Here is a 17,090-nt window from a genome sequence, read left to right on the forward strand (position 1 = left end):
ACTCAAGGCCCCTCCCACAGCCTGTTACAAAGATGGAAAGGCAGCCCTTATTCAGAAGCATCACGACAGGTCTAGGGACCCCTGCAATGGGATTTCCCCGGGGGTGTGTGGGGGGAGGAGACAGATGGGGCTCAGCTCCGAATACAGCATGGGCACGTGGGAACTTGTGGCCAAGGAGCAGGGTGCAGGTCAGTGGGTGGGAAAGGACTAAGAGGAAGCATCGCGGGTATGGGGGATGCTGGCTAAACAGACCCAACAGGATTCTGTGCCAAAGACAGGCCAGGGTGATCAGGCATCGCCTGGGGGATGGTGGAGGATGAGAAACGTGATCAGGAATGGAGGTGGGGGGGGGGGGATTCTGGTTAAACGGACTTAGCAGGGTTCTTGCCAACACTGGATTCTACAGGGAAGTGCACAGATGGGCCTGGGAGAAGGTTCAGGGGCCTGACGAAAGTTTGGTCAAGAAAAGAATCTCTGTCACCATCAACTTTTAATTATGGAAAGCTTCCTTATCATAGTAACCAAGTGTTAGATATGCTAGAGGAAGAAGAGAATTGAATTAATTGCAAGACAATTACCCTAATTGCAATAGTAAACCAGTTCATTCCATGCTGAGGTCAAGCATGAATGTTTTTTATTAAGTATCATATACAGAGAGTAAAATTTTCCTTTTCCAGTGTACAGTTCTGGGAGTTTTGAAAAATATTTTCAATTGTGCAATGCCACTGCAATCAAGATATAGAACTTTTCCATCATGCAAAAAAATAAATTACCTCATGCATATTTGGTGTCAATTCCTCCAGGACCCAGAGGCCATACAGTCTGTCTTAATTACTGTAGCTTTATAATGAGTTTTGATTCAAGTAGTGAGAAAGCTCCCACTTGGTTCCTTGGTCATTTTGTCTTTCTGTATACATTTTAGAATCCTCTTGTGAATTTCTACAAGTTGGGGGCCTAACCCCCCTAGTTCCCCTAATTATCTGTGCCCTTAGGCAAGTCACTTAACTCTTTTGTGCCCCTATTTTTTCATTTATATGTCAGAATGATGATGATGATGATACTTTGAAGTTTAAGTGGCATAGTCTATGTAAACATTGCCTGGCACATAGTGAGCGCTCAGTAAAGGTTCGTCACTTTTTCCTCACAACCCTCTTATGATTGCCTCAGCACCCTCCTTTTATTCCTTGGGGACAGTAGGGAACTAATGAACAGTTTGAAGAGAAATAGTAACTATTTAGCCTGTTAACTGGAGCTGTGGTGAAGGCAATGGCTAGAACGGGGTGAGATTGGTGACAGAAACAGGTGAGGAAGCGACTGCAATACCATAGTGGCAGCTGATGGTTGGTGTTAGTGACGATGTCAAAGAAATGCTTGAGTTGAAAAAGATAAGTAATTGTTCATAGGAGTTGAGAATAAGAGTTGAATTTGGCTTGGATTGTGAACTTTAAGAGATTGAGTGGCTTCTGGTGACTTCTGTGGTATCATACATAATTCACAATCGTTGTATTTTTGCCAGAATTGTAGGAAGTTGAGGAATGGTGACATTCTTTAAACTTTAAACTGCCATAAGAGCAGGGACTGCTATTTTTGCTCACTACAGCTTACCCAGGGCATAGCACAATGCCTTGTGTATAACTAGGTAGTTGTAGTGGTCAGAGTAATGGGCCCCAAAGACGTCCACATGCTAATCTTTGGCACCAATAAATGTGTTACCTTCCAGGGCGAGGGGGACTTTGCAGGTATGATTAAGCTATGGAGCTTGAGATGGGGAGATTACCCTTGTTCTTCTGGGGGGGGGGGGATCTGATATAATCACAAGGGTCCTCATAAGGGAAGGAGGGAATCAAGAGAGTAAGAGAGCGAGGGAGGCACCAGAAGATGCCTTGCTGCTGGCCTTGAAGATGGAGGAAAGGGCCACGACCCAAGGCACACAGGTGACCTCTAGAAGCTGTAAAAAGCAAGGAAATGGATTCACCCTAAAGTCTCCAAAAAGCAATGCAGCCTTGGGGTGGCTCAGTTGGTTAGGCATCCGACTTCAGCTCAGTCATGATCTGGCGGTTGGTCTGTGAGTTCATGCCCCGTGTCAGGCTCTGTACTGACAGCTCAGAGCCTGGAGCCTGCTAGGGATTCTGTGTCTCCCTTTCTCTCGGCCCCTCCCCCACTCATGCTCTGTCTCTCAAAAATGAATAAATGTTACAGATTTTTTAAAAATAGAAATTAAAAATAAAAAAAGCAACGCAGCCATGGTGACACCTTAATGTTTGCATAGTGAGTTCAGTTTCCGACTGCTGACTTTCAGAACTCTAAGATTATAAATTTGTGTTGTTTTAAGCCAGTATGTTTGTGGTAATATGTGCTAGCAGTGCTAGAAAATGAATATCTGCTGTATGTGATGGATGGTGCTGAGAATTAGTAAAGACCTGTATTGCACTGCCCCAGCTCATGGAATCTAAGTTTGCAGAACTCCGTACCTCTCTAACAAAATCTGCTTGTCTGGTATCTGAAATTGTGAGGAAAAAAAGATGCACACAAAAGGTGTGTGCAGCCTTTCCCAGAACATCTAATGGCATCCTTCTTTAATTCCATAAAACGTTTTGTTTCCGAAATCTCAGATCTCAGAAACAAATAAGTAAGAGGTTTAGGGTCTCCGGGAATGCAAAACAAACCTAACAAAACAATATGGTGGTAAGAACTCAGGCTCTGAAACCAGACAGGCCTGTTCCATTTTCCTGGGTTTGCTCCAGTTATGTGAGCTTTGATGAGTTTTAAACCCTTTCTGAGTCTCTATTTCTTCAACTGTAAAATTGAGACTACATTAGACTTTGAGAGATTAAGGCATGCAAACACTCTTTATACAGTGAGTGCTCAATAAATGTTAGCCATTTTCATTCTCTGAGGTTAACTGGAACTGAGGAGCTGGTAATGTCAGTTTTCGGTAAAAATTTAATTGGCACAAACTCTGTTTTCCATCGTGGGATTATCCGTGTTTCTGGTTACACCCAGGGCAGGGAGATGGAGTTGTTCAGGGTCAGCTGTGGATTGAGGGCAGAGAGGAATTGGCAGTGTATGTGCTGGGAAAGTGACCAGGCCAAATGGCCTACGGAAATGGAATATTCCCCCACAGACCGTAAGGGAAAATGGGAAGCTAGTGGCCTCCACTTCCTCCATCCGATCATCAGTGGCCTGGAAGAAGCACACTCTGAAAATATCATGAGCAAAATTGGTTGCATTTGGTTTTAAAAGACAAGCCTTATCTTTCCTCTGAAATGAAAATGTGCTGCTAGAAGCCTTTGGGCTTCCTAACATTTGTGTGAAAAATGGCAGATATTGAAGCAAGGACTTTGGGAATGACAGCTTCTGCTTTTTTTCCTATCTCTTATTCTTCCCACGGTGAAGCACTTATTCAGGTGAGGCTTACAGTTCATTAGAACCTCAAATAGCAGACCCTCAAAACACTAGAAAGAGGAAAATTACAAGACAATGAACAGGTCCAAAATGTATTCATATCCAGGAGACTTATAATGAAAACAGCATTTAGGATCAAGGTCCAGAAGCAAAGCAAGATCAGTGTCATCATTCAAAGACTTAGTTAGATCTACTGTACCATAACTGCTGAGGTCCAAAAGCACACTCATACTACTCCTTAGAAAGATTTGTAAGGACAAGGGCTGAAACCAAAATCTTTTTCATTATCCACAACACTCTAATAGCTACACCAGACCATAGATTGCATGGTTTTACAAGAATTACCAAATGTAGCTCAGAAAATAAGAAGTATACTTTGTGCTCAGAAAAGTAGAATTATATTTATATGTATGTACGTATATAATTTTATAGCTCAAATTCTAAATTTTTATATGTAAATGTCATTTACTATGTATAAGATATATAAATATGTATGATAAATATAAAGATATAAAGGAAAACGGTAGGCCTCAGTATACATATAATTTTAGTGTTTATATAATATATTCCTTTATTAAAATTACATGTATTTTCAAACTCACTATCTTACCTTACCTAAAGAAGTTCTTATAGATTAAGTACCTCTTATTTAGTCATCCTACATTTTGAAAGAGTAAAACACTTAAAATATTTTTGAAAGAAAAAAATTGTGTCATCAGATCCATTTTAATAAGGCTGACTAATGTTACTAAGTATATAGCACTGTCTAATACCAAATTACAGTCAAAATGCATTACTAAGAAAAGATGATAACCCCGAGTATAATTTTAGTTTTGTCAGCTATAAAAGCTAGATATGATTCCTGGCCTACATTTTTCTGGAAATATCGTTCATTATCTGTTCATCTGTCTCAGAGAGTCAATGCCTTGTGCCACCACCATTTTGATAACAATCTGGTCCTAGCAAGGCCAAGGTATAAAGGTGGCATCTCTTAGAAAAACTTCTCACATCCGGTGTGATACTTAAACTCTATGTGTAATCCAAACACTAGCTTCTCCCTGCTCTCCTTAAAAGGGCCTTTTTTCCTTTATTTTTAAAGAAAAGGGGATTTGTCATCCGTCTACTCCAGAGTCATCCACTTGGCACCTCCTTTTCTGCTTTGTGAGTTCCTGCTCTAGGCCACCCCCTGTGGCCATGTCTTCCTCCATGTGACAATGCTGTCATGGAGCAGGGAAAGGTGATACAGGGTGGGCCACACTCCCTGTAGAGACCTGCCCTCGATTCACCCACAACGGCAGGTGAGAATGTGTTTTAAGACTTTACTGACCAGCTGGGGCTAACCTAATGGCATTATAAGGTAGAAAATACTTTTTAACTAGATGCTAAATATGACTCCTCTCCTAGTCCAAAGGGCATTAAACACTTCATGGAGGAGGGTGGGGTCCTTTTGAGGGCACATCCCAGTTCTCAGCCCTACTCCCGGGCCCCCTCTCTTCTGTCTCCCTTCCAGAGAGAACGTGAGACCCGCTTCTTCAAATACGGTCAGTATACAGCTTTCCTCCCACAGTGGGAGAACTCTACCGCCCGCTCTCAGGGTTGGCGCTATGCTAGGGCAAATCACCTTCTGAGGTGGGTGCTCTTTGAGCCCTACCCAAGTCCCCTGGGATCCTGTCTACAGTTTCTCCACCCTCTTCCCTTGGCTTCCGTGTGCTTTTGCTTCTAATGGCCTGTACCAGAGACTCTTTTCGGAAGACAACTCTCAGGTTATTGGAACAGCTTTGAAGAGCTAGAAAGAACCAGGGATAGACAAGGACAGGAGTGTGAAAACCTAGCTCCCTGGCCTTAAATTGGGACAAACTCTGAGGCATAACTCACACTTCAGAGTTCCCCCTCAGGGCTAGGCGGAGGCTGGGTCTGGCTGAGGTCACATCTTCGGCTTCCTCCTCTTCCCTGTCCTGCATCTGTCACCCCTTTACGGTATCACTGGAAGCACTTAGTTCAAAAAACCACTTGCAGATGAATCCTCATTTCAGGACCTTCTACCAGGGAACAGACCTAACGTACCTCTCCACCCATTTTCAGGTATAGTCAAAGGCTCTATAATTCTCTAGCAGTACATTCCCAAAGCCCAGCAGACCAGCCCAGGGGCCCTGGTGTGATATGTCAAATCCTTTTGAGTTCTCTTTCCATCAGAGTGAGGTGAAACTGCGCCCCTTTACGACTCCCGTCCCCAGTGGGTAAATTCTGGGTAAACATTTGTCCCTAGGACAAAAGATACATCTTAGCAATAGTAGATTTAAATTGTATTATAGAGGACAAACTTTCCCAAAGCCAATGCTACTTGCAAAGAGGTGCTCTACTCAAAATTAGATTATTTAATTAGGCAGAGCTGGTTCGACTCCCCTCCTCACCCTCCTGCCCAGATACCGGTGGTACATAGGAAATATACAGAGAAAATAAGCCCATTGCATGCCCTACTGGAATAAGCCATCTACCCTGAGGGCCATTTTTATTTTTTATTTTTTTTAACTTAAAAAAAATTCTTTTAATGTTTATTTATTTTTGAGAGAGAGAGACAGTACGAGCAGGAGGGGGGTGGAGAGAGGGGGAGACACAGAATCTGAAGCAGGCTCCAGGCTCTGAGCTGTCAACTCTGAACCCAATGCAGGCTCGAATGAGATCATGACCTGAGGCGAAGTCAGATGCTTCACCGACTAAGCCACCCAGGTGCCCCTGAGGGCCATTTTTAGTAGTGCAGAGATTCAGTGGGGGCTCTGAGCTGAATAATTCTCTTTTGTCTGGTCCAGTGGTTCTCAAAATGTGGTGCCAGGACCAGCGGCATCTGGGAACTGGTTAGAAACGCAAATGCTCTGGACCCTACCCCGGACCTATTGAATCGGAAGCTCTGGGGATGGAGATGGGCCCAATGATTTGTGTTTTAACAGGCTCTCCAGGGATTCTGATGCACGCTTTAAGCTGAGAACCACTGCTTTGGTCAAATCAGGCATCTTCTCTCTTTAATCTCTGTAAATATTTTTTCAAATTCTCAGGAGAGATAGTGTGACTGTTACCAAGAGGTTTCAATCCTTGACATAACCATCCCTGTCAAAGAAACAGGGGGAGTAAATCCAGGGGAACTCTGTGAATTAGGAAGCCGCCACGGCATGTGACTGTTGCGTCCACCATTATTCACTGGTATGGGAGTCACGGACACAGTCATCTGTGAGATACTGGAATACAATCAATGAGGTCTCCATGACAGTCATTTCAAAAAATAGAAATGCAGCAAGTTTCTCTGCTTTAGATTGTTTGGTAGAGCCTAATATTGAGATGAGTACTCCTCTAGTGTGTGTGTGTGTGTTTTTAACTTTATAAATGTTCATTTATTTTCAAGAGAGAGAGACAGAGACAGAGAGAGAGACAGAGTGCAAGCGGGGGACAAACAGAGAGGGAGACACAGTATCTGAAGCAGGCTCCAGGCTCTGAGCTGTCAGCACAGGGCTCGATGCTGGGCTCGAGCTCCTGGACCATGAGATCATGACCTGAGCCAAAGTCGGATGCTTAACTGACTGAACCACCCAGGTGCCCCATAACTGGAAGTTTGGCCATCTTCCTCCAGTTCCCCATACAATACAATACGATATTCCATTGTATGTATATACACAGCTTCTTTATCCATTCATTCATTGATGGACAAGAAAGGTTTTTCACTGAAATCTTAAATTGATTCTCCCTCACAAAGGAGACGTGTGTGGTAGCTTTTTCTGGTCTCAGAAAAAAAAATTTAATCATTAAAATCTCTTGTTTTACTGAAAGGAATTTATACTATTTCCTGGGCTCTCTAACCCTTCGTGAAGCTCCAGCTGATGGGAGGACAGGGCATGTTGTGAGGGGAGGTATGTGAAGACTGAAAAGTGAGAGTGTAGAGGGGCTGGGGGAGCAGAAGAAACATGAAGAAAAGGGGAGCTTGTGCCGGGGGCAGGGCATTCTGTACCTTTGCCGAGCAAATACACTGGGGATGGGAAGACAGAGAATGCTATATGCCTGCTTAGAAGGGGTGTTTTAAGTTAAGAACCATTTATTTTAAGAGGCAGAAATGTAAAACTATCATTTCAATCACCTCCTAGGAGTGGAAGCATACAGCTAATTTATAAGTAGAAAAAGTAAGACACATCGAAGGAAACCATAATATGGAAACCATGCCAAAATATGCCACCTTGACGTAAGAATTGTTCTGAGCTAAAAGCAGGTAAGAAACTACAAAAGAAGAAATAGTTGTCTGTCCTCCCCACATCCACCTCAAATTAGGGCATAAGTTTCCCTTTGTGGGGGTGTTTCCCCTCCCTCTCCCATTCTAGAGGAGAACAGCCATTACCACTGGAGACAGATAGTCAGCCCTGAGGTGTACCAGCGGAACAGCCCTTACTAACGAACCCTTATCTTTCACTTGTTGCCCCTATATAGTTACCATCCCACAACTTACTGCTCCCAGAAGCCCAAACTTCTTTTCTTTTGTCTTGTCCCTTTTCCACAAACTCATTTTGTTTTTGTTAAAATGGTATACAAGTTCCTGGGTCTAACTGCCTCCTTGGGATCTTCATTTCTTTTTCGGTGAGGCACCCATATCACGTATGTAATAAACCTTTCCTCCCATTAATGTGCCTTTTGCCAGTATAATTAGCAGGCCACAGACAGAGGGTCTGAGAGAGTAGAGGAAAGGTGTCTCCTTCCCTACAATATTGTTTTGGGTACTAGAGAAGTGGTTTTTCTTCAGGTGTGGGAAAGAACACACTCAAGTTGTTGTTGTTTTAATAAGTTTTGGAGTTTATCTTCCTTTTCTATTTTGTGTGGGTTCATTCTGGGGGGTTTCCTTGATTTTTTCAGTTATTGACGCCTACATGATTCAGACCGTCCCAGGCTTCCCTGCATACAGCCTTTGGGGGGAACAACGATAAAGGAAGTATGAAGACTTTGTATATGTGCTGCCGAAGCGAGCACAGAAGTATGAAGACTTTGAGACATAGCTCTAGGTTGAGTTCACAGTTGGACAAGACAGGAAGAACCTGACTGACTCCAGCAGGCTTATGTCCTATGTGACAGAGTCCCCCAACTGTGAAGGAATACTTCAAAGACAACTGAAGCCGTGAGGATTTACTCAAATTAGAAACCACACAAGGAAGAACAGCTCACATGGTGACCCTCTCGGACAAAAAGCACGGGTGGTACTTATGGAAGCAAAGCCGGCAAGTTTCCTGAGGGTGGACTGGTTGAATAATACCTAGCTTGTCAGTTCAAGATTGCTTCATTGGAATGAAGCTGCTCAAGGGCCCTTTGCTGAATCCCAAGTCTGGTTGTAGTTCTTAGGAACTGTGTTTACCCTAAGATCTTTTACATACAAATAAGCTCTACATCCAATGTGGGGCTTGAACTCAAGACATCTACATCAAGAGACTTACGTTCTACTGACTCAGCCAGACAGGCAGCCAGGATGGCAGAGATTCTTTTCTTGACCAAACTTTCGTCAGGCCCCTGAACCTTCTCCCAGGCCCATCTGTGCACTTCCCTGTAGAATCCAGTGTTGGCAAGAACCCTGCTAAGTCCGTTTAACCAGAATCCCCCCCCCCCACCTCCATTCCTGATCACGTTTCTCATCCTCCACCATCCCCCAGGCGATGCCTGATCACCCTGGCCTGTCTTTGGCACAGAATCCTGTTGGGTCTGTTTAGCCAGCATCCCCCATACCCGCGATGCTTCCTCTTAGTCCTTTCCCACCCACTGACCTGCACCCTGCTCCTTGGCCACAAGTTCCCACGTGCCCATGCTGTATTCGGAGCTGAGCCCCATCTGTCTCCTCCCCCCACACACCCCCGGGGAAATCCCATTGCAGGGGTCCCTAGACCTGTCGTGATGCTTCTGAATAAGGGCTGCCTTTCCATCTTTGTAACAGGCTGTGGGAGGGGCCTTGAGTCACATGATCTCCCAGAGCTACAGCATCCCCAAGGGATTTGCTGTCATGTGACTCGGGGCCTGATCACGGGAAAGACACATCAAGTCTCAGGGCAAGCGATGGAGGGTTAACCAGAGGTGAGGCCAACACACAACGTGTCCTCACCTTCACGTGCTCCCTGAGGTCCCTGTTCTCTGGCCGGTGCCTCTAACTAGCTGCAGCAGGGGAGAGGTGGCAAAATCCAGAGCTAGCCCTCGATGGGTATGGCACAGACCAGTTTGCTAATTGTAAATTAGCTCAATTACCTTGCAATTAACTGAACTCTCTTCGTCCACGAGCGTATCTTAGGCTGGCCATGAGTTTTCTCAGCGTGTGCATCTAGGTCAGGCGGCTGCAGGGGAGGGCAGCCATCGGAGTCCTTATAATCAGCCAGTGTGCTCATTAATGCGCTTGGAAGGCTCCAAGGACAGTGTGCACTCAGAGCAACTGTTTTTTAAACCCCCCATCTTGTGGCCGGACCAGGCAATTAGGGGGCGCAAGTGAAGGGGATGGCTGAACCACAACCGCGCTAAGCGCTGCCAGGCCAACTGACGCACGCTCGGATACACGCGCGGCCAGGCTGAGAACCTCGAGCAGTGCACCTGTGGCCAGGAGGCCTCGGGGTTCACCGGGTGACGGGTAAGGAGCGGGCCACAACCTCCGTCTTGGGCCGTGGTGGCTCTAGAGGTGACGCGAGTGTGCGCGTACGCTGCGGCACACACACAACTCACACGCAACTGTGCGCGTACGCTGCGGCACACACACAACTCACACGCAACTGTCTGCTTCACTTGGATGGAGGACCGTTTCGCTTGTCCGTCCAGCCAGATATACCACGGAGCACGCGTCTCTGCAGCACCGAGAAGGGATGGCCCGCTTCTCCCACTGAGCTTCGGTCTTGATTTCGCCTGACTCTTGATTTCGCCTCAGGTCATGATTTCACAAATTTGTGAGATCGAGTCCCGTGTCGTTGGGCTCTGTGCTGTCAGAGCAGAGCCTGCTTGGGATTTTCTCTCTCTCTGTCTCTGTCTCTCTCTCTCAAAATAAATAAACATTGGAAGAAAGAAAGAAAGAAAGAAAGAAAGAAAGAAAGAAAGAAGGAAGGAAGGAAGGAAGGAAGGAAGGAAGGAAGGAAAGAAAGAAAGAAAGAAAGAAAGAAAGAAAGAAAGAAAGAAAGAAAGAAAAAGAAAACTATGCTTTGGCCGTCCAGTCTGGTACTTGGCCTAATTTCGGGCAGGTGGGGGGTGGGAAAAAGAGACACGGGGAGGATGTGTAAAAGAGTTAAGAGACTAAACTTGATTTCAAGCCCCCTTGAGGCGCTCCCCAAGTATCCGTTTGCCCAAAGATGGTTGATATGCAAGTAGAAAAGTATTCTTGTCTGTCCCTGAACCAGGGTCATCTTTCGGGAGCTCTGAGTGAAAAAGGTTTTAGTCCTCTTTCAATACAATGGATCTACTGTTCATGTAATTGTCATAATTTCCATTGGTTAAAATCCACATTGATTTTATTTTATTTTTTAATTTTTAAAAAATCTTCATTTATTTTTGAGGGAGAGAGAGAGACAGAGCACGAGCAAAGGAGGGGCAGAGAGAGAGGGAGACACAGAACCCGAAGCAGGCTCCAGGCTCCGAGCCGTCAGCACGGGGCTCGAACCCACGAACAGTGAGATCATGACCTGAGCTGAAGTGGGACATTTAACTGACCGAGCCACCCAGGCGCCCCAATCCACGTTGATTTCATAGTTGTGTGAAATCCGGGACTTTCGCCGGTCTGTCTTGTCTTCTTTTCCTTTGTGAGGCTTTTCCATGAACCCCTGTTATCGCCACGTCTCACATAAACGTCAAGAGATTCTTTTCAAAACCTGTCCCAAAAGGCCGGCACACCTCAAGGCGACAACGTTAGTGGGAAACAAGGGCCCATCCGCGATCTACGACCCGCACACCTCACCCCAAAGCCATCCTTAGGACCTTGGCGGTGGTCTTACAGGGAGGGTGATCGCGGAAGTGCGCTGCCATCAGCGGGGACAACAGTCCCCGGCTCCATCACATGCAAATCGCCTTTCCAAACAAATAGTTTAATCCTGAAGTGCAATTCACAGACGATACGACTTGCCTACCGCATCGTTTGTAAAACGCCCTTCCTGTGACACACGGGGAAGTAACAAGGTAAAGACTTAAGTGTCAGGAAGGCATGCCAGGTGCACGTCTGACGACCGTCAGGCAGGAGATCAGTGGCAGATTCAAGGAAGGAGGACATCTGACGCCTGCACCAGATTAGATTCGGCGAGCCTCCACGTAGGCAGGCAGGAGCTACGGACGGACGCGGACTCGGGGTGGGGGGTGGGGGTGGGGCGGCGGGGAGTGCCACAGCGGCGACGGGCACCGGGAGCAGCCCTGCCGTTCCCGACGGGAGACGCAGAAACCGTGCACAATTCTGGGTGAGGCGCTGGCCAAGAAGAGAAGCGCACAGCTTGCGCCGCTTCCCCGACAGCCGCATTCCTGCGCGAATTGGCGTGGACTCGAACCGTGGCAGAAAGTAGGTTATTTGTCGGGCCGTTGCTTCTGCTTCGGTGGCGTGCTTTCCGCGTTACGGGGAAAGGAAAGGTCGGCCCTGCGGCGGCAGCGGAAGTGCGGGCTGCGGGGCCTCGTGGTCCGGAGGCGCAGGCGACAATAGGATGAGGCTTGAGGCCTGACGCCTGCGGCCTGCAGGGAGCGCGCATGCGCAGGAGCGGATTGTCGGCTGCTCCGGCCGGGAGGGAGGGGGGAGCTGGGGGGCGGGGGGAGAGCGGGGGGGAGGGCGGGGGGGCTCACATCCACTTCCGGCCCAGCCCGCGGCCGCTCCAGAGCCGCGCGGTGGCGGCTCCGACACGTGTTGTTGGCTTTGGATGCCCAGATCGCAGGTATGTCGTGCGGTGCTTTCCCGGCGCGCGTTTCTTGCCGTCCATTTGGAAGTTAGGCTGGTGGCTGCACTGTGGAGGGGCGGCGTCTGCAAGACTCTACCTCTACCTCCACGTGAAAGACGGGACCTTCACCCGGCTCTTCAAGGCGCTTGCACTTGCGCTTGCCCTTCTCTTTAGGGCCCCTGTTGTGCCACGATGCAGCAGGCTTTAGAACGAGCTCTGGACCGTGCGGAGTACGTCATTGCCAGTGCCCAGCAGAGGCCTCCTAAAAGGAAAGGCTCAGCGAGTGGGGGCGCATCTCTGGATGAAAAACTTTATGACCTGTATGTGGAAGAATGCGGGGAAGAGCCTGAGGCTACGGAGGAATTAAGAAGCAACGTGAACTTGTTGGAGAAGCTCCTGAGGAGAGAGTCGTTGCCGTGCTTAGTGGTCAACCTATACCCAGGAAAGGAGGGATATTCGCTGATGCTCGAGGGCGAAAATGGATCCTATTCGGAGACCATTCGACTGCCTTACGAAGAAGGGGAGTTGCTCGAATACTTGGATGCTGAACAATTACCTCCTGCTCTGGTGGATCTCCTGGAAAAATCTCGGGTTAACTTTTTTCACTCTGGGTGTGTCATAGCCCAGGTACGGGACTACCGGCAGTGCAGTCGGGAACCTCCCGGCTACGCGAGCAGGCATATTCTCCTGCGGCCAACGATGCAGACGTTAGCCTGCGACGTGCAGTCCATGACCAGCGATGACCAGACCTGGACCCAGGAAGACAGGCTTTTGCTGGAGAGCCAGCTGATCTTAGCCACGGCCGAACCGCTGTGTCTTGATCCTTCTGTATCAGTAGCCTGCACTGCAAACAGGCTGCTCTATAACAAGCAAAAGATGAACACTGGCCCCATGAAAAGGAGCTTCAAGAGGTATTCTGCACCCTCCCTGAACCGGCAGCAGGAGCTGTCTCATCGTCCACCTCCTCCTGAGCTGAGAGTATGGGCCTCTTGCAAGAAAAGCAGAGAAAGGCAAGCAGGTCTGCAGCACGACCTCAAAATTTCTAAAGCGGGGAACTGCGTCGATATGTGGAAACAGAGACCCTGTGACTTGGCCGTACCGTCTGGAGTGGACGTGCAGAAATACGCCAGGGGGAAGAAGTCCGCCAGATACGATGGCTCGCCACCGACGGCCTGGCCAGCCCACAAGGTAGAAGGTGATTCCGTATTGGGCTATGAAGCTGGCGGTGAGTCTCAGACAGCGCAGCTGACTTCCGTGCAGCCGCCGAATGACCCACCTTTGTCTGGAAGAAGAAGGCCCTGCAAAGAAGCCAGACGTGAGGGACAGGGGTCTCCTCCGCACTCCTCCACAGACGACCATCCAGACAGCGTCCGGCCTGGCTCCAAGACGGATGCTGGGACGGAAGCCATTCGGTCAGCTGTCTTGGTCCAGCGCAAGGCCAAGTGTCCCGCCACCGCGTCACACGGCTCCAGTGGCCCAGCCAGCCTCAGCCAGCCGCCTCCCGGGAAGGAAACAGCACAGCCTGAGACGGCGTCGGTTTGGTCTTCAGTCCTGGGGAAGGGAGTCAGCCATCCACCTCTACGCTTCAGACTTTCCTGGAGCTCAGGAGGGACTCGGTCAGGCAACAGTTTCATCCCAGTGGAGGCAAGCGGCTTCCTTAAATCTCCAGCTCCTGCTCCTGCTCCCGCTCCTGCTCCTCAGCCCCCGAGTCTTTCCCAGAATTCGTCTGTGGACGTGAATCGAGTGAGCATGTTTCCCGCAGCCGCCCTGTCCAGCAGTAGCTCGCCACAAGGAACCCTGGCCCCCCCGGTCACGGCCAACTCCCAGCAGTCCCCTGTGAGAGTGATTCGAGTTAGCCCACTTCCTGCAGCCACACCGTCCACCGCCGGCTCATCACAGACAACCCTGGCCCCCCCGGTCACGGCCAGCTCCCAGAAACCCTCTGCGAAACAGGTGACTCAAGGTAGCATGCGTCCCGTGGCCACCCTACCCACTACCGGCTCATCACAAAGAAGCCTGGCCCTCCCGGTCACGGCCAACTTCCAGCAGTCCTCTGCGGAGGTGACTCGAGTTAGCCCGCTTCCTGCAGCCACACTGTCCACCGCCGGCTCATCACAGACAACCCTGGCCCCCCCGGTCAGGGCCAGCTCCCAGAAGCCCTCTGCGAAACAGGTGACTCAAGTTAGCATGCTTCCCGCGGCCACCCTACCCACTACCGGCTCATCACAGACAACCCTGGCCCCCCCGGTCAGGGCCAGCTCCCAGAAGCCCTCTGCGAAACAGGTGACTCAAGTTAGCATGTGTCCCGCGGCCACCCTACCCACTACCGGCTCATCACAGACAACCCTGGCCCCCCCGGTCAGGGCCAGCTCCCAGAAGCCCTCTGCGAAACAGGTGACTCAAGTTAGCATGTGTCCCGCGGCCACCCTACCCACTACCGGCTCATCACAGACAACCCTGGCCCCCCCGGTCAGGGCCAACTCCCAGAAGCCCTCTGCGAAACAGGTGACTCAAGTTAGCATGTGTCCCGCGGCCACCCTACCCACTACCGGCTCATCACAGACAACCCTGGCCCCCCCGGTCAGGCCCAGCTCCCAGAAGCCCTCTGCGAAACAGGTGACTCAAGTTAGCATGCGTCCCGCGGCCACCCTACCCACTACCGGCTCATCACAAAGAAGCCTGGCCACCCAGGTCACGGCCCGCTCCCCTGGCCCCAACATCATCCAGCTGGCGGGCCCGGTCTGTGGAGCCCAGGCTTTGGCGAGGGGTTCCAGCCCCGGGCAGGGCTCTACCGCTGGGGCCACAGATCCTGCGGGAATCCAGCCCGGCAGCCTGCCCTCGGGAGCTCGGCCACCAAATGCAGTGCGCACTGCAGCACAGGCTGCGTCTCCAGTCCGCGTTCAGTTTTTTTTAAAAAATGCTTCAGGCCTCAAGCCGGTGACTCTGCTGGAGCTTCCGCAAGGTTCGCCCCCTTTGAGCGCCCAGCAGCAGCCAGAGCAGCGGCTCTATCAGTTGATTCCACAGGAACAACTTCAGCAAGCCTCCGCTTCTGGTCCTTGGCAGCCAGTGCCCCGGGGTCCCGGTGCCCGAGGCCCAGCCCCTCCAGAGACGGCCTCACCTGCTCAGCAGGCCGTTGTCCTGAGCCTCCTGGGACAGGGACGGGGCCGGGGCCGGGGACGGGGACAGGGGAGTTTGCTGCAGCCCCAGGCAGCCGTGTTGTCTCTGCTTGGCTGTGCTGCAGAGACCCAGGGAAGAGCCGGGCCGAGCGGCCCTCGGCACACGCTGCAGCTGTCCCCTGCCTCGCAGCCGTGGCCACAGCAGCAGGCGCAACAGTATAGAATCTTGCAGCACCCGGTGGCCGTGACAACCGTAGCCACCCAGACGGCTCAGCCTTCTTGGGGCCAGCGGGCCGCGAGCCAGTCCGAAGGTAAAAAGAACAGAGGCCCGCCTTCCCCTCCCAGATCCTGAGTCTCGCTCATTTCCTCTCTTTTTAAAAACACCAGAGCGTCGGCCCAAGTGAACTCCGAGGTTTTCCTTCGTTTGGGGTTTTTTGGTTTTTGCTCTTTTAACGTGTCAGCATCTTACCTTTAGATGTACGAACTCTGTACAGAAGCACAACCTCGTGAGTTTTGCGCAGAAACAAGGCAGTGATTTAAGAAACTGGGATCGTTTTGCTTAAAGTGATCGAAGTGCCCAGTTCAGTAGTGCTCAGTATATTCACACTGCTGCGCAGCGCGTCTCTAGAATTGCTTTCATCCTGCAGAAGCGACGCTCTTGTCCCCGTCAAGCACCAGCTCCCCATTTCCCTGTCCCCCAGCCCAGGCATGCACGGTATCATTTTCTGTGTCCGCGAGTGTGACTGCTTTAGAGCCTTCGGATAAAGTGCACTCGTGGAACAGGAGGTGTCCTTCTGTGACTGGCTTACTTCACTTAGCGTAACGTCGTCACCGTCAAGGCTCACCCTTGACGCGTTGTAGCGTGGACGGGAAGGCCATAGGTTTTTATGGGGCGCCTGGGTGGCTCAGTCGGTTAAGGGTCTGGCTTCAGCTCAGGTCATGATCTCGCGATTTGTGAGCTGGAGCCCCGCGTTGGGCTCTGTGCTGAGAGCTCGGAGCCTGGAGCCTGCTTCAGATTCTGTGTCTCCCTCTGTCTCTGCCCCTCCCCTGCTCATGCTCTGCTCATGAGCTCTCCCCCCCTGCCCCCCGTCTCTCTGTCTCTCTCTCAAAAAATGAGCGAACGTTAAAAAAAAAAAAATTTAATGGTGTCACTGCACATAATCGGTACTGAACTGACCTATTAATGTTTATCTATTTTTGAGAGAGAGAGAATGCACGAGTGGGGGGAGAGTCCGAGAGAGAGGGAGACACAGAATCCGAAGCAGGCTCCAGGCCCTGAGCGGTCAGCACAAAGCCCGACGGCGGGGCTTGAACTCCCAAACTGTGAGGTCATGACCTGAGCCGAAGTCGGGTGCTTAACCAACTGAGCCACCCGGGCGCCCCTGAAGTGACCTGTTAAGTAGGAGAAACACCTTTCAGAAGAATGTCGTTTGGTGTGTGTCAAAAAGGTTCGCGTGCAGCGTATTAAATGCAATCCTTACGAATTAGTTTTGAAAGAAACTGTGAAAACTGCCAAAAGATGATGCTTGTCGGGCTCACATGGAGGATGTGGGAGCCCTCCCAACGTGCAGAGTGGCTCAGGGGCGCCCGTGTTGGGGGCGGTCCACAGGCTGAGCTCAGCCCTTCTCCTCCAGGTACAATCACTGGGCCTGAAAAGGCACTTGTGGGAGGTCTTTGCTTT

At 50.1% G+C, this 17,090-nt stretch overlaps 1 protein-coding gene across 1 annotated transcript; it reads left to right on the plus strand.

Moving 5' to 3' along the window:
• The first annotated feature begins 12,485 nt into the window (after positions 1-12,485).
• Positions 12,486-16,174, plus strand: LOC124509209 (transcription factor SPT20 homolog). Its single transcript, XM_047075767.1, has 2 exons — positions 12,486-15,720; positions 15,975-16,174. Exons 1-2 carry the CDS (start codon positions 12,486-12,488, stop codon positions 16,172-16,174), a joined length of 3,435 nt encoding a protein of 1,144 aa, XP_046931723.1.
• Positions 16,175-17,090: the final 916 nt, after the last annotated feature.

The sequence above is a fragment of the Lynx rufus genome, unplaced genomic scaffold (assembly GCF_022079265.1).
Source record: "Lynx rufus isolate CCGP_SWC_20201006 ecotype Redwood Valley unplaced genomic scaffold, mLynRuf1.p SCAF_14, whole genome shotgun sequence".
In the NCBI taxonomy this organism is placed as follows: domain Eukaryota; kingdom Metazoa; phylum Chordata; class Mammalia; order Carnivora; family Felidae; genus Lynx; species Lynx rufus.

What these genes read in the sequence shown, in the direction of transcription:
- LOC124509209 (XM_047075767.1), top strand. Translation starts at nt 12,486, where the DNA reads ATGCAGCAGGCTTTAGAACGAGCTCTGGACCGTGCGGAGTACGTCATT. An exon ending in GGCCGCGAGCCAGTCCGAAG is followed by an intron (nt 15,721 to 15,974) that starts GTAAAAAGAACA and finishes TTTTGCTTAAAG; the next exon opens with TGATCGAAGTGCCCAGTTCA.